The sequence below is a fragment of the Ursus arctos genome, unplaced genomic scaffold, assembly GCF_023065955.2.
Source record: "Ursus arctos isolate Adak ecotype North America unplaced genomic scaffold, UrsArc2.0 scaffold_6, whole genome shotgun sequence".
Lineage (NCBI taxonomy): Eukaryota > Metazoa > Chordata > Mammalia > Carnivora > Ursidae > Ursus > Ursus arctos.
Genome location: NW_026623078.1, coordinates 10796975 through 10823263, shown reverse-complemented (window position 1 = coordinate 10823263; position 26289 = coordinate 10796975). Strand labels below are relative to the sequence as shown.

The 26289-nt window shown below is 37.1% G+C and overlaps 1 protein-coding gene across 2 annotated transcripts in view; it reads right to left on the bottom strand.

Annotated features, from left to right (window-relative positions):
* Window positions 1-26289, bottom strand: part of SNTG1 (syntrophin gamma 1) — a 299012-nt gene that overhangs the window by 81331 nt on the left and 191392 nt on the right. For both annotated transcript variants that reach the window (XM_026516491.2, XM_026516492.2), the window contains exons 12-13: window positions 8428-8544; window positions 7246-7317 (exon numbers count right to left, since the gene is read on the bottom strand). In XM_026516491.2, coding sequence (XP_026372276.1) covers window positions 7246-7317; window positions 8428-8544 — 189 coding nt within the window. The remainder of the gene's footprint in view (window positions 1-7245; window positions 7318-8427; window positions 8545-26289) is intronic.

The following is a 26289-nucleotide window of genomic DNA, read 5'->3' as shown; positions in this document are numbered from 1 at the left end:
TATATTGTTGCCCTATGGTCCTTATAATTCATTCATAATTCACCAGTTCAGAATCATCTTGGTATGGAGTTGTCATGGCTCTTTAGTTGCCTTGAATGGGAAGAGCGCCTGGTTTTGCCCTGACTCTAATAGCTTTGACGCTACTTTTTTTTTTTTTTTTTTGAGAGAGAGAGAGCAGGGGAGGGGCAGAGGGAGAGGGAGAGAGAATCTTAAGCAGGCTCCAGGCCCTGAACAGAGCCCCACTGGGGGCTCAATCTCAGGACCCTGAGACCATGGCCTGAGCCGACATCAAAAGTCAGATGCTTAACTGATTGAGCCACTCATGTGCCCATAATAGCTTCGACCACTATTGAAGCTTTGACACTACTGAAGACTGCATGCCAGTTATGCTGTAGACTGTGCCTTACATGGGTTTTCTGACATTTCCTCATGATTAGAATAGATTAGATCACATCACACTAGATTAAATTATGTTGGGTTTCCCCATTATTACATTAAGTTAGATCAGATGTTTCTCATGGTTAGATAAGGTTTATTATACAGTTTTAGGAGGAATGTCACAGACCTGATATTCTTCTTCTAATTGTGGTATTCTACTATCATACTGTCAGGCATAATGGTTTTGATTTGTTCCATTAACAAAATGTTCATTTTGATCAACTTGTGAAGACTGTGAAGTCCCCTGTGAAGTTACTCTTTTCTCTTTTGAAATTGTAATAAGTACTGTGTAGGGAGGTACTTTGAAACTATGTAAGTGCTCTGCTTCTTATTAAATTTTCCACCTATTCACTTATTTGTATGAAGATAGATTCATGGTTTCCTATTTCCAACATCAGTTTGTCCCAAATTTGCCCACAGGTGCCACTGAAGCAGTTCTGTGTCTTTCGACATATTTCCATCATTCTTTGAGCACTTCCTGATTTTCTGGGACAGTAAAATTATTTAACCTTATCTTTTACTTTTCATGCTGCATTTAGGCCATCGCCAATTTTTCTATAGGGTTCTAGCTCCTTGTAGTGGAGATGGTATTAAGAAAGTGATAGCTGGCTGTTGGGTGTGCTACTTGCTGTTGGGCACTCTCTGAACCAGGTTCTCTCAGGAGGCAGGGTAAGGTCTATACGTGCACATACACACACGCACACACACAAACACACACACACTTGTATAAATGTGTGTAAGCACACCTATATTTATTTGTATAGCTAACTATAGACACACACACATGCACACATACACACACACAAACACATAAAACCAATTTCATAACACTATTTCTAACTCTAATCCAGCTCTATTGGGTTTATTTTAGTCTGTCCTGCCATATTTGGAACTCTTATGCCTGACAGTGAGAAATCAGGCTCCCATCCCCCATCCCCCATATCTACTTAGTTGATCCATCCCTTTCTCTCTTTCCCCATCTCTCACCAATACACATATGAAAGCTCTCCTCACTCAGCCCAGCCAGCCATAATATCTTGGTATTTTTTTCTGAAAATGATTTTGTAAGAATATCACTGTGACTATACTAACCACTATGTATATCTGATCAAGAATTTAAATCTAAAACATATAATGTTAGTATGTAAAGCAGTGTTCTAAAACTTAAAAACGAAAGATTGTCTTTCTAAAAGGCTTGCTCTTCCTCAGTCTACTGCTGGCTCTGAAAGGGTAGGCTTTAAATATCTACAAACAAGTAGTCCTCCTCCTTTGCAGGATTGCTAGCCACGTGATATTAGGAGGCTCATACAATTCAACTATTTTGAACTAGGTCGGATACTCCATTCACACTTCCTGGGTTTCCCCATGTCCAATTGGTTGACAGGATAATTACTGTGACTTGGCTTTCACATCATGCAGATAGGTCCTGTCATTCTCTCACGAAGAAGCACCTGATCACTGGAATTGAACTACTAAATCCAGGTGTAGGATGAGATCCAGGTTACATGAGGAGCTGTACCTGAGCATGGGACTTTGGGTATTCTCCAGCTGAGAAGTAACACAGGTGCCCAGTTAGGTACAGAGAAAACACAGGGAGTAACTTCACTTTCCTGTAGAAGCTGATATTATAAAGTTATTTCCATTTGAAGAGATGATCAAAGAATATACAGCACCCAAAATCATAGGGGAAAAAGTGGTAAAGAATTGTGTTAGATAGTTAATAAAATAAAATGCATTTTTACAAATTTTCCAATGTTTCTAGTATTTCTCAACTTTTTAAATTATTCCGTATTGTGATTTTTTTCTCATTCTAAATATTCACTTTCATGCCCAATTTTATATTCCTAGTTTTATATATATATATTTTGGTAATGAGGCCCTCAAATTGAATACGTGAGAGGTCCCAGGACATCTGGATACACTCCTATTGATCACCACATGAGATCCTCTAATGGCAGTATACCCAATACTAAGAATCAGTATGCTGTCAGTTAATTGTCTAGAGTATTGGTTTTGCCACTTTATGTAAAAAGTATGTGTTGGTCATTCCTTCTTCCAGTTTCAGAAAATATAACAGAATTCCAGTTTCTGTTTTTCCTTTTTTCTCTAATCTCCATGGTATTTCAGGTTCCTCACCAATTGCCCTTCCTAAATTTGAGACATGTAACATCTGAGATTTCCATTAGGCACGCCAGTGGACAGGCACATTGGAGTCTGGGCAGGACATGTGCACTGGGGGTTATCAGGGTAGAAATGCCAGTTTTCCTGCTGTGTCAGATGGGTAAGACCTCTTATATTGGAGAAGCTGGCCTGGCCTTAGTCATGAGTGAGGACAGCCATCTCTTGAACAGGGCAGCCAGTGGGTATTTGCAAAGCTGACAGACTTTGTAAGTAGGAAACAGGATTATCGATTAAGATTGAGAATGAGAAGTATTTATTAATTTTGAAGGAAAAGAAGAAGGTTTAACCTAGGTTTCGGTTGATTAGATAAGAGGACAGAATTCTGTGAGACAGAATTAAAGGCTTTCTTGACGTGCAAGCTCAGAATTCAACACGTGGTGAGTTTTTTTCCAGCTGCATTCAACTACACTGTGGTCTTAGAGTTGGAGCTCAGGCACTCATTTTGCCCAAAGAATCAGTTAAACCAGGGCAGTGGGAGAGGACTGGCCTCCACAGGCCTGTGGCTGTCATGAGGGTAATTACCACTGCAGGTCTCTGTACAGTCTTCTACTCTGACCCTCTTCTCGCCCTGCTCTTCTCCAGCCCACTGCCCATGCTTTGTTGGAATGGGTTGTCTCTACCCCAGGATCTTGGCAGCAGCCCTGGAGCCCCCACCCCATCCCTCTAATCCTGTCTCACGCGGCAGTTAGAAGACTATTTTGAAAAAGGCAAACTCAGTCACTGCTCAGGCTTGAAATCCTTAGGGGGCTCCTTTGTTCTTCAGAAAAGTTTTATATTTCTTATTATTGCCTTTTAACAGCTTCCCCCCACGCAAACATCAGCATTAGCTTCCATACCCAAGCAAATTACAGGCACACTGAAAGTTCTTTAGTTGTTTAAATGCAACTAAATGACACGTATTTCTTTGTACACATTACTTCCTATGCCCACAATGCCCCTTTCTTCTCCCACTCACCAAACCCCAATCCCAACCAAAACACATCATCTGAACCCTTTAATAATCATTTATATTTCAAGTTTATTTCAGGCCTCCTCCAAAATGCCCTTCCTAAATTCCTTAGTCAGCTAGGCTTTTTGTGAGCTCAGTCCTCCTGTCCAATTGCACCGAATCCCTAATACTTAGCTGAGTGCTTGGCACATCGAGAGTACTTCATGAGTATTTGTAATATGAATTAATTCATAAAAATACATCTACATATCAATTTATGAATTGCCAACATTCACAGCATCCTATGCTTTCTTAGCTCCACTGAACAGAAGAAATTGATGTTTAAAGTGCCTAATATATTTGCAAAGTGTAATGTATTTAGTGACAGAGTTATCATTTTTTGTCAAGATTCTCTTGTTCTGAAAATTTTGTTCTCTCATCACCTGTTTAGCTTTCTCATTTTCATTTCTTTCTTATTTAACAGTGCTTATTCTGACAGAGAAAAAGGTAATATAGTATAATATTTAAGAGCAAAGATTTTTGAGACAGACTGTTAAGATTCAAATCTTTACTTCTGCCATTTACTGGCTATTGTGATCTTGAGCTGTTAAACTTTCTTGGCCTTGGTTTCTATATATGTGAAATGGGAATAATAATGGCCTCATAGTGGTGTTGTAAAGAGTAAATAAATTATGATATCGAGAAACTGAGAATAATACCTGGCACATACGTGTAAAATATATATACTGGGTAACTATTATTGCTTCATTTTTCTTATTACTGGTATAGCTTCATATCAGAAGAGAGAGGAAAGGGTTTTCTTTATTAGTGATACTAGGCCATATGTTCTGTTGTCCAGATCATTAAACAGTGCCTTTAAATTTGCCTTACGTGAGAGATCCCTTTCTGGAAACTGAAGTCTACAATCCATACATCTGCACAGGACTGTTACCTCATCACAGTAGATGGCTGGGTTACAGAAGACCCCCTTCAGAATTGCTTCCCAGACCCAACTCTCTGAGGCTGGACTCCTTGTCAAGCCAATCATCCCCCAGGCACTGAACTGAATGTAGGAAAAGTATCCATTTAACATTGAGTCTTATGTTCACTCCTCTATTCTTGTGCTGTATGAAATTTTCATTTGGGAAAAAGAATCCTCAGAAGACAATTTTGGGTGTCAGATGTAAATCCATGAAACACAGAAAATTAGTGTTGCATTGATTAATGCTAAGAGAGCTTTCTTATTTACATATCAGTAAGAGTAAAATTATATTTTATGAGTGTCTAAAAACATTTATCTCCGGCTCTCACTAACTTATGTAAAAATTTTCCCAAAGCAACTAATGAGCTTATAGGAAATTTTATGGGAAAAGATAAATGAGAAGTGCTCTTTGTTGTTTTTTTTAGTCTCTTATTTATGTATTTATTTTATAATTTTTACTTTGTTATATTAGTCACCATACAGTGAGAAGGGCTCTTTGATTTTAATTTGGGCAGAGAGCAAATGCACGGGCACTTCTAGATATTTGCAATGGCAGTATAAATTGGTATGGCTTTTCTAGGAAGGAATTTAGATATCTAAAATTAACATCTTGAATATGTTGAAATGTTTTCCACCCAGGATTTCCAAAACTCAGAATTTAGATTAAAAGAAATAACTAGAAAGTTACATAAAATGTGGGCAAACATCAATTCTTTGCTATCCATTGTGTGTGTGTGTGCTTTCATGTTAACTTTATGTCTGTATCACCCTAATAATATGTAAACTCAATGAAAGAGGGGACTTTTCTGCTTTTTTCCCCCCAGCTATATAATGAGCACTTAACAGATTACCTGGTATATATCAAAATTCAACCACTATCTATTATATTAATCACTCATTGTTGTGATGTCTAATAGAACAAATGAGGAAGCACCTAAACAGCTAAATAAATATGGCCAAATGATGAGATAGATTAAATCTACCAAAAGGTCAAAGTTTTTTTTTTAAGTATATTGATTAACATAAAATATTCAACATTTTTACATGAGAAAAGGTTACAAACCATATAATCCTAATATTGTACAAAAATTTTTTTAAGAAAATTAAGCATTGAGTGGTTACATGGAGCCACACATAATTCTTATTCTCTCCTTTAAAATTGTCCTTAAGTAATACAATAAACTGCATTATTTTTAAATGCTCAGTAAGCTTTTTTTTTTTTTTTTAAGAGAGGCTTCTAAAGACCATGTAGATACTTGGAAAATTATTCGGAAGTAATTTAAATCTAAATAAGAATGTAGACATGCATCCTGGATTACTGCTATGCAAAAGTTACATTAACGTAGGGCTAAAGAATTGACAAATGAAACTGACTTGTTAGAGTAGTGAGTTTCTGGGGTTTTTTCTATATCTTTTCTTTCTCCTCTTCCCTCCCTCCCCTCTTCCTCCCTCCCTCCCTCCCTTCAGTCCTTCCTCCCCCCACTTCCTTCTTTTTCCCTCTCTCTCTTTAATTCTTTCTTCTTAATTTCACCAGTTTTTTGGCTGAAAATTTCAATTAGAATCTCATTCAATTAGATTAAATTAGAATTCCATTAGCAGGTTTGGTAATTATTTTTAAAAACTGGAGTTGAGTATGTTCTCCTTTTCTTCAGACACCTCTACATCTTTTAGGAGTTGCAAGGGCCTTCTTTAACTAACAATCAACTCAAGTATATCAGAGTTGTTCTTCCTCCATCAATCCCTAAATTGAACTAAAACCATACACAGTGATGAGCAAAGACCTATATTTTTATTTAGCTCTCGTGCTACTATGAACGTCAGCTTTAATCTAGGATTATTTTATGGGGAAGAAAAATTATGAACACTTCTGAGGTGATAACATTTTCTGTTTTCTCTGCCTTCAGATACTTTTGATACATTTCATTTATGTTGTAAATGTTCTAGCATTTTCTACTGAGTCTTTAACTAGAAGAAAATAATCGACATAAAATGCAGGGAACTTAGTTTTCCTTGGCTACACAAGCAAGGTAAACCTTAACAAGGATTTAATTATCATCTGTAGTACTTCCAAGCTCACAGACCTCAGAGTAAACGTTGAATGCAGATTATTATTTAGGCTTTATAAATTATTCCCATTTGCTTCTTAAAAATGGCTACAGAAACCATTTGGAATTTTACAGAGTTCTTGGTGACTTCCTAATTCAATTACCTTGTGTATGGCCAGAACCTTAACTGATTTATGGCAATTATATATTCTTTGGCATACTCAGATAGATAACCTAACTCTGAGATTAAAAAAAAAAAAAAGGATCTTTCTTTGCACACGCCTTCATATTTTCTGCATTTTCTAATTCCAAGTCTTCTCTAAGACTTTTTCTTTGTATTTTACTTTAAAAAAAGAAAAAATATAATAATAATTGACGTTTAAATTAAGATTATTTTCAATTGAACTTTCTCTTTCTCCTTCAATGAACTCCTACTAAGCTTCTTTCCGTTCCTCTCCCCAGACAGAGGGACTACCGAATCTGTAAAGTAATTACTTAAACTGATATGAGGGTGCTTATATACTTCTCTGCATTCCATCTTTTATATATATTTTTATTTTCATTATCTTTATCTTTTATATCCTTGCATCATTTGTTTTCATGAGCTACTATGAGCACAGAACCATTGGTAAGGAAAAGCCATGAAAATTTTCACTACCTATTGTTCATACCTTGAGAATCTTGCACATAATCTCATAAACTGAAAATGTTTTCTCTGCTCGGGTCCAGTCCCACGTTGTCACCTTTAAAAGATGAGAAACTAATATGTCATTTGTTTTAGAAAAATAACCCTGATTTTCCTCTTTATTTTACTTACATAATATAGTGTACAATGAAACTTTCCCATATGTACTATATATCTCAGTAGTGGTGCTATTTTTACAGAGGTCCATGTGTGGTATTTTGGTTTCCTCTCTTCTAAGTTTTATTACCATTTCTCTTCTGCTTTCAGCAAATGTTTTATGTTATATGTAACAATCTCCATTTGCCCAATATTACATATTTTAAATGATGTATGTATTATCTACATATAAATACTAAGTATTTATATTTCTCACATATAGTAATTCTGCTAACAGCTAAATACAAAGCAGAATACTAGATATCAATGCAGGCTTTAACTTTTTAAAAAGACATAACTTATATCAGGAAGTTATTTTAAGATATGAATGCCTTATAACATTGTGAAGGCACCAAACACTACAATGAAGTTATTTCACTTTCTTATGTTTAAGACTTATATTTGTCTGCCTAGTCATAAGAAATTACTCAGGAATATAGTAAAAAATATAAATAATGGCTTTTTTCCTGCCTTCTGGGTGCTTTGAACTTTGTGTAGACATAGTCATTCAAAATAGCAGCAGGTCAGACTTGATATTTCCAAGAACCTATGTAATATCAGACTGGTAAGTGAGTGGTCTGGCATTTGATATTTATATTCAATAAATATTTATTGAGAATCTACTATTGTGTAAGGTACATGATTCCAAAAGAAAGATCTTAGGTGCAATAGGTACCCATACATATTTAATACAAAGACCAATGACTAGAATACAGGATATCAAAATGTTATTTTTTAAAATTTAAACAGACCTGTGTCACATAGGTAAACATATTTTGACAGTCATAAATGCCTAAACAGAAATGTCTTCCAGGGTTATAAAGTAAATATTTAATGCCAGAACATATATCTTTAGGAAGGTATTTTCAGAAACACTTGGACTGTTTTCTATTTTTTTCCATATTTTTCTTTTAAAATATATTGGTAATATGTTATTTACGATTATTAAATTGATGTCACTCTGTCATGATAATATGGGAAAAGTAAAAAAACATCAGATGAAGACACTTACTGGAGGTGCCAGAAACTTGTAAAGACATGATCCCCTCAGGGCTAGAAATGTTGGTGAGTACACACGATCTTGTAGAGGGTCTTGCTCCCGTGCTTCACACCAGCCCATGTAGACTATCTGCAAGAAAATTGAACATGATTAACAGCCAAAAAAAAAAAGTCTCATTTCAGATGTGTACTTTTCATATCTTGGGTATTTTTATTCTCTCATAAAATTATCAAATTAGTTGATGCAAAAATACAATAGCCAGATATACCTTCCAATAAGTGAATGTGAACCACTCTTAAGAGTTTGTTTCCATCAGCACTTATCAAGTTTGGTTGTTTATGTGATTCAACTTGGCATAAATTATATCTCCCATTCTCCACAATTCCTACTATAAAAATGTTTCTTCATAATAAAATGTATTGACTTATCCTATCAGTTTCCCCGTTAGTGGCATTTTACTATGGGGATGTGATCCCAGGATAAAATATTTAAGTGGGTAAAGGAGACGAGTCAAAGACAAGTACCTTGTGTTACTGCCACTGTTGTGTGGTACTACGCCTCCCCTCGACCTGACAGGATGGGTTGATAATTTTTCTTGTTTTAGTCCAAATCTAAGATGAATATAGTTTATTCAAACATTATTCATATATCAAATGACAATGATGACAGCTCTTTTCTCTCTAGATCTTCAATATTGGTGGGTCAATTTAAAAAGGAAATCATGTGAGATAAGCCACTCCTCCTTCAATCATTTGAATGTTGTGAAGCTCAAACATAGATGTAAGCATTTATTCAATGAGTTTTATATTCCGGACAATGTATTCATACGTCATTTATGTCTTACTGTAACTCTATGTGGTAGAAGTATCTGGGAGGATATATTTCCCACCTTATGTAACTTACTTTGGTTGTATGGTTGAGAGGATGTTCTTTCCTGCTCTTAGACTTTTTTTGTTGTTATTATGAGATCTGTTATGACTAATGGGATATCAATGCACGTGACACTAGTAGAGTTGGACTTAGTGTCTTGTGCTTCTGCTATTATCATTAGAAAAGCATACCCAAGGTATGTGGAGTCAACCAGAGCCAAAACTACCTCCCCGTCAAAGGTTAGCCAAGTCCAGGCTAGAGGCTAATTCAAAACAACCAGTTCACTTGCAGAGAGAAATAAAACACAGATAAATAGACTTTACATGTTCATGTTAGAAGAATTATTTTTTAAAAATATTAATAATATCAAAATTGACCTACAGATGCAATACTATACCTATTAAAATCCTAATGGCATACTTTATAGAAATAGAATAATTATCTTAAAATTCATATGGTAACACAAAATACTCTGAGTAGCCAAAATAATATTGAGCAAGAAGAACAAAGCTACAAGCATTGTACTTTCTGATTTCAAAAAAATATTACAAAGCAATAATAACCAAAACATAAGATATGGGCATTAAAGCAGATATGTAAGATGGAAGAGAAACAAGAGCCCAGAAATAAACCTATGTGTTCAGTGTCAACTGATCTCTGACAAAGATGCAAGAATGCACAATGAAGAATGGATATTCGCTTGAATAAATGGTCTGGGAAAACTGGATAATCACATGCAGAAGAATGAAATTGGATCCTTATCTCACCATGTACAAAAATGAATTAAACTCAACTCAACTCAAAATGAATTTAAAACTTAAATGTAGGCCCTAAAATCATAAAACCACAAGAAATTCCATTTTAAAACATTACGCATTTCCTGTGTTTATCTCCTAAATTGGTTACAACTAAACAGACAGGAAGTGACAAATTTTCATGAGGACATGTAGAAATGTGAAAGCTAATATAAAGCTGGTAAAAGTTTGATTCTTCACTTCTTTTTTTTTTTTTAAGATTTTTTAAAATTTATTTATTTGACAGAGAGAGAGACAGCCAGCGAGAGAGGGAACACAAGCAGGGGGAGTGGGAGAGGAAGAAGCAGGCTCCCAGCGGAGGAGCCTGATGTGGGGCTCGATCCCAGGACTCCGGGATCATGCCCTGAGCTGAAGGCAGACGCTTAAGGACTGTGCCACCCAGGCGCCCCTGATTCTTCACTTCTAATATCAACTCAACACAAATGTGTATATATGTGCACTGAAGCACATGGGTAAGAATATTCATGTAGTGGGGTGACTGGGTGGCTCAGTCGGTTAAGTGTCTGCCTTTGGCTGAGGTGATGATCCCAGGGTCCTGGGACTGAGCCCCACGTCAGGCTCCCTGCTCAGTCTGCTTTTCCCTCTGCCCTTCCCTCCGCTTGTGCTCTTTCTCTTTCTCTGTCAAATAATAAATAAAATCTTAAAAAAAGAATATTCATGTACCATTAGTCTTCCTAGTTCCAACTATGTACCAGATAGTTTGAGATATCAAAATGTGTAGCCTAAAAGTATTTTATAGATAAAAATAGCAATAAATTGTGCTATAATAAAGTAATACTATACAGCAAGGAAAATTAGTAAATTATAGTTACATGGAAAAACATAAATGAATCTCACAGAACATAATGCTAATTGAAAGAAGTAGATATGGAATAATAATTACACACAAAAATATATAATTTTATTCCAATAAACTTGTTTTGGAATGCGCTTCTGGTTGGGAAAAAGGTACTATGGTAAAGCAAGACAATTACTACCAAAATTGTCAGGATAATGGTTATTTTAGAAGACAGCAAGCCAGTTGTGACTGGGGAAAATGGAGCATGGGGAGAAAATGTGAGTTACTAGAAATCTACTTTTCTTGACCTGGATTGTGGCTATGTAGGGGTTTGGCTTTTTAATAATCAAGAGGCACATCTATGTTTTATGAATTTTCTTTACATGCATTGTGTTTTATAAAACCTTGTTTATAATAGCAAGCAGTGTGTATTATTAATAATAGTTGTTTAACAATCTTAATATAACAGAGCTTTATAAGTTTTATGGGGAAAATATATTCTGACAAATATGGTTAAATTGTGGTCATTCTTGGGCCACTGCAATGAGATGAAATTTTAGTTATTACAAATTATTTAATCATTGTATCACTTCACAATTAGGTTGGAATCTTTCATTTTAACTCAATTTGATAAAACTTATAGTTTCTCTATCTTTATGTTTATTGGCAAGAGAAAAAAGAATTGAGTGTATACATAATTATGAGAAGGAAATATTTAAGCTTCTTAACACTGAAATTTGAGTTCATTGTCTCTTCCCGCCTCTATAATTTGTTGGAAGCTGAAATATTAAGAACGATATGCTGACATTTTTAAAGAAATATCATTGAATACAACTGTATTATTTTGAACTGAGTGTAGATTTGGGGATGAGTTGATAATATAACTAATAAAAATGGGATTATCAGATCTGTAAGTGATATTTCTTCATGCTTGTTCTCCACGCCAAGGACTGTCCTATCATCTTTTGTTCTAAAACAAGGTTCTAATCAATTGTGCAGAGATGTCAAAATGCACCCTTTGGTTTTCCTTATTATCAGGACTCTTGAGAAATAATTATATGGTTGAGGAGACTGAGGCATTTTTAGTAAGTTCTTCCCACGCATGTCACGGCAAGTGATAATTCTAAAAAAAAAAGTATCACTTCATCTTAAAAAAATGTAAAAACCTAAACGGGCCATATAGGCACAAGAGTATTTCAAATGAGATATTTTGGAAATAAGGATAATTAAAAGGAAATGGTTTCCCTTGCATATGAAATGACAAGAGGACTTCCAAAATGTATAATTTTAAGATAAATATTTCAGAAACTTGCCTATTTTTCAGCTTTATTGTGGTATAAATGGACAAATAAAATTATAAGATATTTAAAGTTGTACATTGTGATGATTTGGTGAACACATATATTGTGAAAGGATTACACACATTCATCAACCTCACATATGTATGTATTTTATTTATATACATAAGAAGGTTTAAGTTCTACTCTCAGGAAATTTCAGTTACGTGATACAGTGTTAACTATAGTTAACTAAAGAAATATTCAGACTTTATTCATCTTATAGGTGAAAGTTTACACCTTTATACCAACCTCTACTCATTTTCTCTGTCTCCTGGCAACAACTTTTTCTACTCTCTGCTTCTATGAGTTTGACTTTTTATTTATTTATTTATTTATTTATTTATTTATTTATTTTTCTAATCCACATATGAGTGACACTACAAAGTATTTGTCTTTCTCTGTCTGGCTTATTTCAATTAATATGATGCCCTCAAGTTACGTCCATGTTGTCACAAACAACAGGATTTCCTTCTTTCTCAAGGATGAATATAAAATATATCTCACCTTTACTCATTCATCTGTTGATATACATTTTTTTTTCCATATCTTGGCTATTGTAAATAATGCTACAATGAGCGTGGAAGAGAAAATATCTCCTTGAGGTCCAGTTTTCCTTTCCTTTGGGTATATACCTAAGAGTGGGATTGCTAGATCATATGGTAGATCTATTTTTAATTTTTTAAGGAAGCTTCATACTGTTTTCCACAGTTGACAGCACAAGTCAACATTCCCACCAAAACTGAACAATTGTTCCCTTTTCTCCACATCTCCACTAACTTGTTATCTTTTGTCTTTTTGATGATAGCCATTCTAATAGGTGTCAAGGTGATATCTCATTGTGGTTTTGATTTGTATAAACTTGCTTATTTTAAATGACATGTGTAATTATCTGAAAACACACCTGATATGTAAAGCCTGCACTGCATAGCACCATTTTATTTATTACTTTAAGATTTATTTTAGTTTACATTATTATTTTGCCTTTTTTAAATAGACTTTAATTTTTTAGAGCAGTTTAACATAATTGAGTGGAAGGTAGAGTTTTCCCCATAGACCTCCTGCCCCCATGTATACATAGCCTGTGTGTCTCTTCCACTATTATCAACCCCACCAGAGTGATACACTTGTTACAACTGATGATCTTACATTGATACATAATTAGCACCCAGAGTCCATAGTTTACATTATGGTTCAGTCTTGGTGTTGCATATTCTAGAGATTTAACAAATGTATAATGACATGTATCCACCATTATAGTAACATACAGAATCATTTCACTGCCTTAAAAATCTCTTGTGCTCTGCTGATTCATCCTTTCCTCCCCAAGCCCTAGAAACCACTGATTTTTTTTTACTGTCTACATAATTTTACCTTTTCTAGAATGTCATATCTTTATTTTTTAGTTTTTTTAAGTTTTTAAAGATTTTATTTATTTATTGAGAGAGATAGTAAGAGATAGAACATAAGTGGGGGCAGAGTGAGAAGTAGGCTCCCTGCTGAGCAGGGAATCCAACATGGGCCTTGATCCCAGGAACCTGGGATCATGACTTGAGCCGAAGGCAGCTGCTTAACTGACTGAGACACCCAGGTGCCCCTGGAATGCCATATCTTTAGGATCGTATAGTATGTAGCCTTTTTAAATTGATTTCCTTCATTTTTTAATATATATTTATGGTTTCTCCATGCCCTTTCACAGCTTGATAGCCCATTTCTTTTTAGTGCTGAGTGATATTCCATTCTTTGGATATATTACAGTTAATTATCCACTCACTTACATACAGCCATCATGGTTGCTTTCAAGTTTTAGCAATTATGAACAAAGGTGCTATAAACATCAGTGTGCAAGTTTTTGTCTGGACATAAGTTTTAAACTCATTTCGGTATATACCAAGGAGGGTGATTGTTGAAATGTATGATAAAAGTATACTTAGTTTTGTAAGAAACCACAAAACTATCTTCCAAAGTGGTTATACCATTTTTCATTCTCACCAGCAATGTATGAGAGTTCTTATTTCTTATTTCTCCATATCCTTGCCAGCATTTGGCATTGTCAGTGTACTGGGTTTGGCCATTGTAGTCAGTGTGGAGTGATATATTACAGTTGTTTTGCTTTTTCATTTCCCTGATGACAAATAATGTGGAGTATCTTTTCATATATTTGATCTGTAGATCTTCTTTGGTGAGGCATCTACTAATGTTTTTGACCCATTTTTTTAAAAGATTTTATTTATTTATTTGACAGAGAGAGAGAGAGACAGCCAGCGAGAGAGGGAACACAAGCAGGGGGAGTGGGAGAGGAAGAAGCAGGCTCCCTGTGGAGCAGGGAGCCTGATGCAGGGCTTCATCCCAGGACTCTGGGATCATATGCTAGGCTGAAAGCAGACGTCCAACAACTGAGCGACCCAGGGGCCCCTGACCCATTTTTTAAATTGGGCTGTTTGTTTTCTTATTGTTGAGTTCAAGAGTTCTTTGAATATTTTGGATAATGGTCCTTGATTGGATATATGTTTTGCATATATTTTCTCTCATTGTGGTTTGTCTTATTCTATTGATATCTTTTTACTTTTAATGAATTCCATGCTAGCAATGGTTTCTTTCATAGATCGTGCCTTTGGAGTTACATCTAAAATGTCATCAGCAGAGATGCCTGAGTGGCTCAGTCAGTTAAGCATCTGCCTTCATCTTGGGCCCTGGTGCCAGGGTCCTGGGATTGAGTCCATATCAACATCCCTGCTCTGTGGGGAGCCTGCTTCTCCATCTGCCTCTACCTCTCCTTTCTCATGAATAAATAGGTTACAATCTTTTTTAAAAATGTCATTGACATAGCCAAGGTCATCTAGATTTTCTCCTGTGAGATCTTCTGGTAGTTTTATAGTTTTGGAGTTTACATTTAGGTCTGTAATCCACTTTGAGTTAAATTTTGTGAAGGGTGTAAGGTGTATTCAATATTCTTTCTTTGTTTCTTTCTTTCTTTCTTTCTTTCTTTCTTTCTTTCTTTCTTTCTTTTTTTAATATAGATATGCAGTTGTTCTAGCACCATTTATTGAAAAGACTATCCAGGGGTACCTGGGTGGTGTAGTTGGTTAAGCATCAGATTCTCGGTTTCAGCTCAGGTCATGATCTCAGGATCATGAGACTGAGCCCCCTGTCAGGCTCCATGGCACCATGCTCAGTGCAGAATCTGCTTAAAACTGCATCTTCCTCACCTTCTGCCCTTCACCCTGGGAGTGCTCTCTCTCCCTTTCTCTCTTTCAAATAAATAGAAAAAAAAAAAAAGACTATCCAGAGAGGATAATAAAAAAATTTTGTAAATGGATTACCTCCTGAGATTAGCAATTAGACGAAAGGAAAATATGATGGGAGATCACCAGTTTGACTGAATCTCTGACCATAGTTCATATTCAGGACCTGATAGGAATTATTTTTAGGCCTTCTCCCTTAAATAAATTGAAGATAATGTAGTTGAATGGTGGATTAATTTATGATGCTATTTAAGTTGCAACCCAGTTTTTTGAGGAAATGAAGTCAACTGTCTTTATCTTTCAAACCTTTGCAAAACTAGAAATACAGTCTAGAAGCAGTTCAAAATTCACTTGTTTCTTTTTTTCAATTCCAAACCTCCCCCCACTTATCTTAAAAGATTTATGACTTGCATTCTTCCCCGTGCCTGAAATATAAATGTTAAAGTACAAACTTCAGAGAGGTAATTCTTACCAGTAGAGAAACAAAAGAGAAAAGATCACTTAAACTTAGTTTTAGATGTTTATAGCAAAGACTATTCTTTCAGGGATCATTTCTATAGTTTGTTACTAGATGTTTATAGCAGCATTATCAACAATAGCTAAGTTATGGAAATAACCCAAACATCCATCGATTGATGAATGGATAAAGAAGATATGGTATATATATTACTCTGCCACCCAAAAGGATGCAATCTTACCATCTGTGGTTGGATGAAGCTAGAGTGTATTGTGCCGAGTGAAATAAGTCAGTCAGAGAAAGACAAATACCATATGATTTCACTCATATGAAGAATTTAAGAAACAAAACAGATGAACATAGAGGGGAGGGGAAAAAGAGAGGGAAGCACACCATAAGCATACCATAATTGTTTGTTAGTTAAGTTTCCTAAGGGTTAAGAATTCTCATCAATACATGTGATTCAAGCTACTAGAAATAACAAGGGAAGCATCTCTATAGCAGGAAAAGTAGGATGTGTGCTTTTGGTAAAAGAAAGTATGAGGGATAGAAATACTTTCTGGTTGAAGGAAAAGAAAGTAATTTTGTGCTAAATCGAGGCTAGTTATTTAAAGAGAGGAAAAGTAGGATAAAATAAGAATGTAAAAAAAGAAAGTTGTAGAGTGTTTGTGGAAAAGGAATCTTTAAAGAAGAATTTTGATGTGTGGTCTGGCTGGCTAAAATTAAAATGAATTTTAAAATGAGTTTTAATATCAAAAGTAAACTGGTGCCAATTATCCCCAAGATGGCAGCAGAGTAAGAGGACCCTAGGCTTGTCTCGTCCCATGAACACAACTAGGTAACTATCAAATCATCCTAAATACCCCAGAAATCAGCCTGAAGACTGACAGAACAAACTCCACAACTAAAGGGAGAGAAGTGGCCACATCAAAGAAGGTAGGTAGTGCAGAGATGTGGTTTAGGGGAGAAACAGATTGCTGCTGCTGCAGAGGGAAGAGAGCCATGGTCTCAGAGAAGGGCAGAAGAGAGAGGAACACACAGGGGATGCACAAGGAGAATGTTTCCCCAAAGCCATTGGTTTAGAAAACAAAAGGGGCTGAATTTCATGAGTTCTTGCAACCAGTGTGGCTTAAAGCCTATAATTTTAAAGGTCCGTGGGTTTGGCTGTGATACAGCCCTGAGGGCATTCGCTACTACTGGAGAGAAGGCAGACAAACAACCCAGGGACCAGACAGCATGAAAATAGTGATGTGAAGAATGCCTGGGACACAAAGTGGGGAGATTATTCACTTTTCTGGAGATCGTTCCTGGGAGGCAACATTCTCAAATACACCCCTCTGGGAAAAGGGGAGTTGGCCAGTGCTATTTCCCTACCCATCCCCCAGCATAAACACAGAGCCACCAGCAAGAGGCAGCACAGCTACAAGTCTGCTTAACCTACTTACACCAAGCCCCACTCTCTATGCTCTGGTGGGACTGCCCTTCTAAGTCAAGCTTGCCTCAGCCCCAGCATAGCGGGCCCCTCCCCCAGAAGACCAGAACAAGCCCCTGCCCCCACCACATCTCCCAACCAGAGACTTTTGGCCGGGCCTCAGTTCTCATGGATGTGGTGTCAGGTCTCATTTCACAAGCAGACCACCACACACCTAGTTAAAACTCATACATTTAGGCCAGGAACCAAATGCTGTGCACAGCAGGCAAGAAGAGCCTCTGCAGACGACTGGCCTGAAGGATAGAGCAGCCAAAACACAACAGCAGAGTGCATACACCACACACTGGATACATTCACTGAAGTGCCAGGCCCTGAGCACTATATGAACTCTTCTTCATAAGGCCATTACTTTCAGGAGCAGGACATATAACTGACTTTTTTAACACAGAGAAGAAGGCAGAGACTTAGATAAAATGACAAGATGGAGGAATTTATCCCAGATGAAACAACAAGATAAGGTCATAGCCAGAGATCTAACTGGAATAGACGTAAGTAACATGCTTGATGGAGAATTTAAAGCAACAATCATAGGATACTCACTGGGCTTGAGAAAAGAATAGAAGACATCAGGGAGACCCTACCACAGAGATAAAAGAGTTAAAAAAGAATCAATTAGAGATGAAGATGAAATAAACGAGATAGGAACTGGGCTTGATGCAACAAACAGCAAGCTGGAAAAAGCAAGAGGAATGAATTAGTGACCTAGAAGACAAAGTAATGGAAAATAATAAAGCTGAATGAGAGAACAATTATGCAACACAGGAATAGACTGAGGGAACTCAGTGACTCCATCAAATATAATAACATTCATATTATAGGAGTCCCAGAAAAAGGGGGGAAAAAGGGGGCAGAAAATTAATTTAAAGAAATAACAGCAGAAAATGTCCCTAATCTGGGGAAGGAAATAGAAATGCACACAGAGATCCACAAGGCACACAGAACTCCCATGGAGGAGAAGAAAAAGCAGGCCGATAGCAAGACATATTGTAATTAAATTGGCAAAATAAAGTGATAAGAAAAAAATGTTAAAAGCAGCAAGACAAAAGAAGTCCTTAACTTACAAGGGAAAATCCATCAAACAAAGACTAAAGGAATTTATGACCATTAAACCACCCTGCAAGAAATATTAAAGGGGACTCTCTGAGTAGAAAGGAGAGACCAACAAAGACAAGAAAAGATCAGAGAAAATCTCCAGAAACAATGACAAAACAAGTAATAAAATGGTAATAAATACATATCTATAAATAGTTACTTTGAATGTAAGTGGACTAAATGCTCCAATCAAAAGACATAGGGTGTCAGAACAGATAAAAAACAAAAACAAAAACAAGACCATCTATATGCTGCCTACAAGAAACTCATTTCAGACCTAAAGACCCTGCACATTGAAAGTGAGGGGGCAGAGAAACATTATCACACAAACGGATGTCAAAAGAAAGTCCAAGTATATCAGAAAACTACACTTTTTTGTTCTTGTATTATTTTTATCCTGCTTTGGTATCAGGGTAGTACTGGCCTCAAGGAATGATTTTGATGAGGTGCAGGTGAATATACGTGAAGTTCAGTGGGGTGGGGTCCAGAGCCAATGACCGAGAAAGAATTCTTGAGGCGTCTTTGGTGCAAAATGGTGGTTTATTAAAGCACGGGGACAGGACCCGTGGGCAGAAAGAGCTGCTGCCCCAGGGTTGTGAGGAATGGCCTATTTTATACCCTCAAGTGGGGAGGGGGCTAGGGATAGCGTAAGTCTCTAAGGAATTTTGGAAACAAGGTCTCCAGGACCTTGAGGGGGCTAGCTACTGTTGGGAAAAGGTCATTTATTACCATCTAATAAAACCTTAGTCATGAGACCCTTCAGATGTATATCGGTAGGCCATATGCTTGAGGGATGATTGCCAATACCTATCTTGGGGGGTTAGAGATAAAGGAAGTTTCCAAAGCAATTTTTACACGTTAAAGTAGACTGACAGGATCTTGCTGGAGGGGAGGGGGTCAGGCGAGGACTGCCTTTTGCCCTTATCAAAGTATTAACATCGGCAGCTGAGTTCCTACAGGAATGTCACCATGCCTGTTTTAAGGACTTGTCAATGGGCTATAGGTAGTAAGGACTATTTCTTTGTCCTTTAGGGCAGCCAGGAGTGCCTGAGAAATGTTGCATACATCCCATGGGGGAGGGGGGGAGTTGCAGGGTGTCAGCTTCTGCTTTGTCTTCAGCTTGCCTTCCGTTCCCTCATCACTGGGATTGAGCCCTGCATCAGGCTTTCTGCTCAGTGGGGAGTCTGCCTCTCCCTCCGCCTCTCCCCCTGACTTGTGCTCTTTCTCTTTCTCTCTCTCTCTCACTCACTCTCTCTCAAATAAATAAATAAATAAATAAATAAATAAATAAATAAAATCGTAAAAAAAAAAAAAAAAGAAAAAAGAAAGAAAAGAACCAGAGTGCTCTTGAATCTTCTTGCAAGAGGCTATACCAGGTCCTCTTCATTACCCAGATGATAGTCAAACTTCAGGGACTTAAATCTTGTATATGCATCTCAGAGCTAAAGAAGTTTCCACCTGACATCTCATCCTATACAAACATTGGAGACCTCCAAATCAAATTGACTAGGAAGAGAAGTAGATGATATTGAGGTAGATGGCTTCCTCTAAGCATCAGATCAAAACTTCCTACTTTAACTGAACTCAAAACTTTTTTTTTCCTTCTTTTTCTTTCCTATTTTTTTTTTAAGATTTTATTTGTTTATTTGACAGAGAGAGAGAGACAGCCAGAGAGAAAGGGAACACAAGCAGGGGGAATGGGAGAGGAAGAAGCAGGCTTCCCAGTGGAGTGAGCAGGGAGCCCAATGCAGGGCTTGATCCCAGGACTCTGGGATCACACCCTGAGCCGAAGACAAATGCTTAATGACTGAGCCACCCAGGCACTCCTCTTTTTCTTTCCTTTACTCTGGCATTGATCTGGAAAGATAATGCCCTCATCTGTTTCTCCCAGACCATTACTAAGGCAGGTAACCTTTGCCTTTCAGACTGCTAGATTTGTCATCAAAAACTGCCATCTGTCTATTAACAGCGCCACCTTAGCAGGAATGATTGGTAACCTGACAGGATGTATCTTTGTCTGTGGTGGTTACCGATGTGGGAAACAAAGGCAGAAAAGAAATTATTAAATTTCCTTACTACTTACAGCCCATTGACCTGTCCTTGAAATGGGTAGAGTGACATTTCTCTAGGGACACAACTGCCTTGATGTTAATACTTTGCTAAGGGCAAAAGCACCCTTAGCCTGACTCCCCAGGATCTTGTAAGTCTACTTTAACATATAAAAATTCTTTTAGAAATTTTGTCTATCTCTAAATCCCCAAGATACATGTTGGCAATCATCCCCCATGCATATGGCCAACTGATATATATCTGAAGGGTCTCATGATTAAGGTTTTATTAGACAGTAATAAACCTTTTCCCAACAATAGCTAGCCCCCTCAAGGTCCTGGAAACCTTGCTTCCAAAATTCCTTAGAGACTTAAACTATCCCTAACCCCCTCCTAACTTGAAAGTATATAATGGGTCACTTCTCATGACCCCAGTGCAGCTCTTTCTGCCTACAGGTCCCGTCCCTGTGCTTTAATAAAACCACCTTTTTGCACCAAAGACATCTCAAGAATTCTGTTTTGGTCATTGGCGCTAATGTCTTTTACCACAGTTACCATTGTCTTGGAACTGTAAATGCCTGGATAGCTGGTGCATAGCCAGGCAACGCCTCTTAGTTATCTGTGACCTTAACTTTCCACCAACAAAGATACTTCATTGATTGACTCCTCTGGATTTAGATCATTAAGTTAGAAAGGAATTACCAAGAGGAATTGCCAGATTTAGAATTCATTTCCTTTGAGACCACACTTCCCTGATTAGGAGTAAATGTAATTGAGAATATAATCAGAAATCTCTCCTTAATTCTTAAAGATATTACAGAATTTTCTAAGAAAACAGCCTCCCCACAAAGATCCTTAGTCTCTCTGTCCAAAGTTTTGTTTTTGTTGTTTTTTTTTTTATAATTAGATAATCTTTTATTATCTTTTAGGTAAGCAATAAGCTGTCTATGCTGTGGCCAACACCACTTGCTGCAGCTTAATTAACATTTCTGGAGAGGTTGAAACTCAGTTACATAACATCACTGAGCAAGCCACTTGGCTTCAAAAGGAATGTGACCTTTAACCAGCCAACCTGGAATTTCCAACTCAGTGCTAGAAGACTTAGTGGCAGAAGTGGGCCCAAAAGAGACTTTAATGGCTTTGGGGATAATGAGAAATATAGTCATGGTACCCATGAACCACTTTTTGAGTTAACTGTCTTTCTTACCCATTCTGAGGGATGTGAAAATGATGAATGAAACAGAATAATATTAGCACAGTGCTTTGAGATGATCTCCAATGCTTATAACCTCGACAAGATATGAACTTAAGAAGGGGAAATGCATGAGATCCTCTCCTTCTATCTCTCCTGTTACACAAATGTGGCTCTATGGTTTCTGGTCAGTACTTATTCTTTCCTCCTTTCTCCAACATGGGACATGACTCCTGGGAAAGGTTCTTCCCGTACTGAGGGACAGATATAGACAGAAATATTTCAACCAAAAGGGACAACTGGATGCTTGACCAATGATGTCTTCAGAGAAATATCTGGATCAAAAGGAGGACATATAAAAATGAATAAAGGAAACCTCATTTAAAATGGAGTTGGGAAGCCATGAAAGGAGAGCTCTCATACACATACCAATCATCTCAATCTATATGACCAGTAGGAAGAAGGAAGATTGCCACGTCTCAGTAACAGCCACAACCTCAAACTTTCACTCTCCTCCAAGTGACCTTGTTTAACACAACCCTCCCCAATTTCCTCCTGGCACCTAATAAAAGCTATCCTTTTCTCTGTCTCTTAGGGCTTGCCTATGATTTGCATAATTTGCTTGTCCCAAATTGCAATTCCCCTGCTATTCTTGAATAAACTCATGTTTATTTAATTAAATTGCCTTTTGTATTATTTAAGGTTAACAATATGTATCCCCAGCTTTTGGGGAGCAGAAAGGGAAAGGAAGGTATTTAAGAAGATATAATACAGTAGGTAACAACATACTCATAATGAATAATAAAGAGACAAATGGTATGTTCTTACAGCAAAATAATCATGGCATACTAAGTCTTTTATATTTATTAACATAGGTCCCCAAATTTGTCTCCAACTTTTTCTCAGCCAAAGTGAAGATGGACAGTATACTCATCTGATCTCCCTGTGATAGAGTGGTCCTTGGTCCATCATTATCAGTATCATCTGGGAACTTGCTAGAAATGCAAATTCTCATGTCCTATCCAAGATCTCCTGAATTAGAAATCTTAGGGTTGGGGTACAGCATTCTGTGTGTTAACAAACTCTTTATCTGATGTGAAAGCCACCTTAATTTCGGACATATGTATCCCTAAATCAGAGAGTAGACCCAACAGCTGGTAAGTCTGTGTATTATTGAGAACAGGGCTTATTACTTATGACAGAAGAAATCATGATGAAAGTATTCTAGTACTTGAAAGAGAAAAAAAAATTATGGGTTCTTGATTAACAGGTATTTCCATATAGAACAATGCTAAACAAGCTTGTTTAAGACCAATTCTACTTCCTGGGACCACTGGAATAAAACAAGCAAAAAATTTTAAAAGGAGGATAAAAGCATTTTAGAAGGTATTGCCATGTTACCATGGCACAAAGACCTAAGCAGCCCAGCTTTTAGTGAAAAGGAGAACTCAGGGATGTGAGTCACCTTCAATGCCGCTTTCCCCTGGCCTTTGTCCATTGTAAAACAACTGCTGAGGGGCTAAAATAGTAGGTTTCACCAGATTCAAAGGTTTAAGTAGCACATGTTGGATTTCAGCCTTCCAAGAAAAGAAGTCAGCAGAATACAACAATAGAGGAGTAAAAATAAATGAGTAATAGGCCTAGCCTCATAAAGACTGGAGCCTGGTTCATAAACACTCAATCCTGATTGAGATAAGATAAACTATAACTTTTGATTTTATTTTGCCAGAAATAAAACTAAATCCTCTCCGGAGGAAGATAACCTTACTCAGAGCCTCAGATTATGTCTATAATGTTTATATGCAATGTCTATTTTTAAACCAATATTTAGAAGCCATGAAAGGAGGCAAAAATAAATACAGTTTAGAAAACCAGGAGATAAGATAGGCAATAGGGGAAATGCACATAAGAGATACAGATTTTGGAGGTATCAGACCCAGAACTTAAAATTATTATGCTCAATATATTTGAAATTAAATGATTAGTTCAACAATTATAGGAGGTAACTGGAAATTACAAAATAATAGAACAGGTATCTGCAAATGAAAATAGAATAACTGCAGTTCAGTATATGGATTTGCTAGAAGTTTATATACCGCTGAATAGAGAAGCATAGAATTCAGTGAATTTAACAGTCACTGATTCAAAATCAACATAACAATCAATTGTGTTTCTACACCAAAAAGACCATTTTTCTAGCCTTGATGTGTGTGTGCCTGCACACATGTGCACATACACACATGTGCACACAGCTTAGTGGTAGAAGTTTACATGTTACAACTAAAAACATCTGGGAGTAACGGATGTTTTTCAAAGCCATAGCAATCGAGAATGTCTACAAAGGCAAGAGAATAAGAATTTAAAAATTATTTACCAAGGAATCCCAATTTGGTGATACCCCCAACTCAGAGCACTTCTTACCTTGCAAAACTTTAGAATTAATCTCCTGAATTAAAGAAGAGGAGATGCATATCTCCCAAATAGAATCACCTTTATATTCCACCCAGCCTCCTATGCGTTCAGACAACAATATCAACAGCACCTACCTACCAAATCCATACATCTGCTTTTAATTACGTTTCCAGGAGATTTCTAAAGAAAACAAAAAAAAACGAAAAAGAAAATAAAACACCTACACCGACCTTACCATGCATTACTGCAACCACTTTGTACCTCAAAATATCCACTCCTGTTACTTCTAGGAGAAAATTTTTTTCTGTGGAGCCACGGGGTTGCACCACTGTGGACTGGCTCACCCACCTTCTAATATGAACGTATCCTTTATATTCTTCAAATTCAGTAGACATCACTCCTAGGAGTTCAAGCCATTCAGCTCAAGTGACAAACTAGACTGTTTCATCACAGCTTTTGATGTATTTGACATCAAGTTCACCCTCCCTCTCATATCAGGAGGCAGCTTGCTTCCAGGTCCTCAGTTAGCAGTCAAAGCTACTCCTTCTGTCCCTCTTAGGAAATCATCTCTCTCCAACCCCATTGTAATGTCAATTACTTACTGTTGGCTAAATATTTCACCAGGTGGTTTTATTTTTGTGGGGGCTTTTACAAGACTTTTGCTGGGTTAATGTTTATCCAAGAGAAATCTTAATATAACTGAATCTCAAGGAGAGCTTTAAATGAAAAAGAAGTTACAAAATGAACTGAATGTGCCCGGAGTGTTCTGGTATAAGCAGAAAGAAATAATCTTCACTTTTGGTAGAAGGGCACATGGTTGATTGTGAGTTTACAAATGAACCTATTGTTATTTTTATATCAGCTGTAAAAAACCATCTCCTTTCCCTCTTGCCAGCTGCTTCCCTGAAAACCACTGCTGAGCCAGCAATTACTGTAGCAGCACAAAGCCCCTCAAATGGGGGACCATGGCAATTACCCTGATTTGTCACTGCAAAGGGTTGGCTACAAAGGCTCCTTTCAAGACATTGAAATTAAGCAGCTTGAAACTGTGCCAGGGTATTTTGGAGAGTAGCAATCAGGAAAGAAAAAAGAGACACCCTTGTCAGCACAAGAAAGCAGGTAGACCTGCATTAGACACGGAGTATGTTAATAGGAAATAGGATGGCTATTTTCTGGCAACAAGTCAGTGTTATCTGAAATACATTGTTGATCTTAGGCTGACTTTGCCCTGACAATCAAAATAATTCTAGGCCATCCTGATTTACAGTTAAAAAGTAAAACTCAAGATTTGTTTTGTTCTGGTTTGTGTTTTGGCTAGGAGATATATCAGATCTAATACATCCAAGATTTCTACACATAAAGGCAACGTTTTCAGATTGGTAACTTGACCATTTTCTCCAACACACTCACAAAATAGAGTAATTCAGTCAAGTCTCTGTTATAAGCATTGGAGATACAGCAGTGAACTAAATACACACTGCAATAATGTAACTTAGATTCCCCTTTGGAAGACTGAAAATGAAAGGATAAAAAAAAATACATGTTATGTCAAGAAGTAAGAGGTCCTAAGGGAAACAAAGTAAATGGAGGAAGGGAAAATGGGAAGAAGTGGAAAGGGGCTGAGATATTTGATGAGATTGCCATAAGTTCTCACAGGGGTGCATCTGAGTATAGGCTTAAAGGAACTGAGAGTTCCCCAAATGGGGGAAGACCATTAGGGCAGAGAAGCCAACAAAGGCAGAGGCTGGAATGCAAGACTTGCCTTGGGGGTTTGCGAGGCCCTGGCAGCCAGATTCATAAAATGGAAGGTGACCTCAGATGTACATACCCTTAGGACCACTATGAAGCCTCTAGCTTCTGCTCTGAGTGAGATGGTAAGTCACTGGAGGGTCTGAGGAGAGGAAAGACAGAATCTGAGTTGTGTCTGAACAGTACCACTTGACAGAAAGGGAAGGGATATAGGAGACACAAAATCAGGAAGGATGCTATAGCAGTGATCCTGGGGGAGAGAAAAGAAGCTGCAAAAGACTGACAGCAAAGGAGGTTTTAGGAGATTTTGGACTGGGGATATATTTTGAAAGTCGAATTTCATCTTATAGTGTGAAAGAAAAAATGAAGTTAAGGACGATACAGCTT